Raw genomic sequence first — 2088 nt, 5'->3', positions numbered from 1 at the left:
CTGGCAGGGCACGGGCTCGAAGGACATCGGCCAGCTCTGGACGAGCGACGCGCCGGGGCGGCAGGGGAGCGAGGCGGAGCAGTTGCAGCGCGGCTGGGAGCGCAACGTCGTCCTCTCGCTCTTCTTTGGGCCGTCGCCAGCAACGATCGTCGATCCGAAGCCGTCCTTCCAGGCGCTCGAGGGGCGGTGGGTGGTGGCGCCCGTCACCGACTCGCTCATCTACGCGAGCGACCGCGTCCAGCCCGAGCTCGCGCGCTGGGTCGACGACCTCGCGCGCTGGGACTTCCGGATGATTGCGCCGTCGCACTTTGACGCGCGCGAGGGCACGCCTGAAGACCTCCGCGCTGCGTTCGCGCCCACGCTCGCCAAGAGCAGAGGGGGCGCGGCGACGGACCCGGCCACCCCGGTCACGGCGCGCCCCTACAATGTCGACGACGTGAGGTTGCTCGACGGTATCGCCACTGAGCTCGTAAAGCTCAAGGTCATCTGAGCGAACCGACATCACGCCGCTCGATGACACAGTCGCACGGCATGTGGTGACCATGTAAGGTAGCTAGCGGCTGTGTACCAGAGCCGTTGCGCGGTAGCCCCGCGTATACGCGCGTATACTACAGCGAGACAGTGTCAGTGAGATCGGCATGTCGTGTTACTTTGTGGAACTTTGGTTTGAGCCCGCTTTGTTTTCTTGAGGTTTACGTAAAGCCTTGTTTGACAATGGTTGGGTCGTAGGGCAGAGAGGGTCGCTCTACACTTAGCCTCTGCAGCGAGCGAGCGCTCAACTTAGCCCCCGCACACGGAGCCGGGCTCAGGCCTCAGCGCGCTTAAAGTCGTAGGCGGCGGGAGACCTTAGTACCGGGGGGCTCCTGCTCGTGTCCCGGGCGTGGAGATGCGAGGGTCGCCCCCCCTTGCCCCACCACTTTGTGTGTGTGGAGACGTTTACCTTACCTTACCTTACCTTAGTACTTAGACGCTTTGTGGTCGGGGGCCATGAACCGTTAGACGACACAAGGCCAACTCCGGGTAAAAAACACACCTACGGGTATGTTCGTAAGAGCTACATACAATCAGAGAGATCTCCATCGCTTCGGTGAAGGGGGTGAACCGTGCCATCCTCGATCGCCGTGCAAAGCTCGCTTCCGAGCTCTCACGCCGCGCGTAGGGCCCTTAGGGGCCTAGAGAACACAACCCCCTCTCTCTTTTCTCCCAGTAAGCTATAAGTACGTACAATCAAAAAACCCGGGTATACCTGCAAAAGTCCAGGTTTACCCGAAAAAATACCTTGTGAGAGAGAGTTGTCTTGTTTAAATACCTTGACGCGTCCCGACCAACGTATGCCGTGCACGACGCCATATCGCTTCCTCCCAGGGCCAGTGCGCTACTTGTGCGGCGCGCAAACGCCTGCTCAAGTACCCGCACCGTACCATGATCCATGTGCTGCCGCTATGCGCGTGTCTTAAGGCGGTGCGACGGTGTATCATTCACTTTATGCCACCGTTGCATATCCTGCAGTTTTGCGACGGTGGATCATTGAGTTTATGCCACCGTTGCATAGCCGGATATGCAACGGTGGCATACAGTGAATGATACACCGTCGCAGGCGGCTGCAGGTGCAGCGAAGCGGCGGGCGCGGCATGCCGATGGCAGTGCGGACGATGCGGTTGCGATGTGTTCTGCTTCAAGATTGAGCTTTGAGGCGGTGCTTGGCATGCACTTCTGCGATCCCAATCAGCTCATCGCAACCAACCGCAGCGCAACAACCAACATCTCAAGCGAAGCTGTGCTGCTGCCCCCCCCAGACTGGGCCGCCCAGAACAAAAGGCCCTATGCTACCTCACGCGCGGACCGTTCAAACATCAAAGAGGACCAGCGCATGCACAGGCTTCTCTGACATGCGTTTGTTTGAGCATGAAGATCGGTCACTATAGGGCGTAGGGGCGCGTGGCGGACCAATAATGGCGGGCCTCTCTAGCCTCTAAAAGCCGTAGGAACAAGAGAGCACAATGCGAGATGCGTCACCTTTGGCGCCTATACTACGCCCCGGCTCTCTCCATCGTTCCCATCACGGGACCCCACAGTTGTGCGGCACCC

The 2088-nt window shown here is 59.8% G+C and overlaps 1 protein-coding gene across 1 annotated transcript; it reads left to right on the top strand.

Annotated features, from left to right (window-relative positions):
* Window positions 1-7: 7 nt before the first annotated feature.
* EMIHUDRAFT_123177 (hypothetical protein) lies at window positions 8-490 on the top strand (the record flags this gene model as incomplete). Its single annotated transcript, XM_005782259.1, has 1 exon — window positions 8-490. A coding segment is annotated over one exon (483 nt), but the record flags the coding sequence as incomplete, so codon positions are not given.
* Between the last annotated feature and the right edge of the window lie 1598 nt (window positions 491-2088).

Source organism: Emiliania huxleyi (assembly GCF_000372725.1).
Source record: "Emiliania huxleyi CCMP1516 chromosome Unknown EMIHUscaffold_1902, whole genome shotgun sequence".
Classification (NCBI taxonomy): Eukaryota; Haptophyta; order Isochrysidales; family Noelaerhabdaceae; genus Emiliania; species Emiliania huxleyi.
This window is presented reverse-complemented; position numbering and strand designations above follow the sequence as displayed.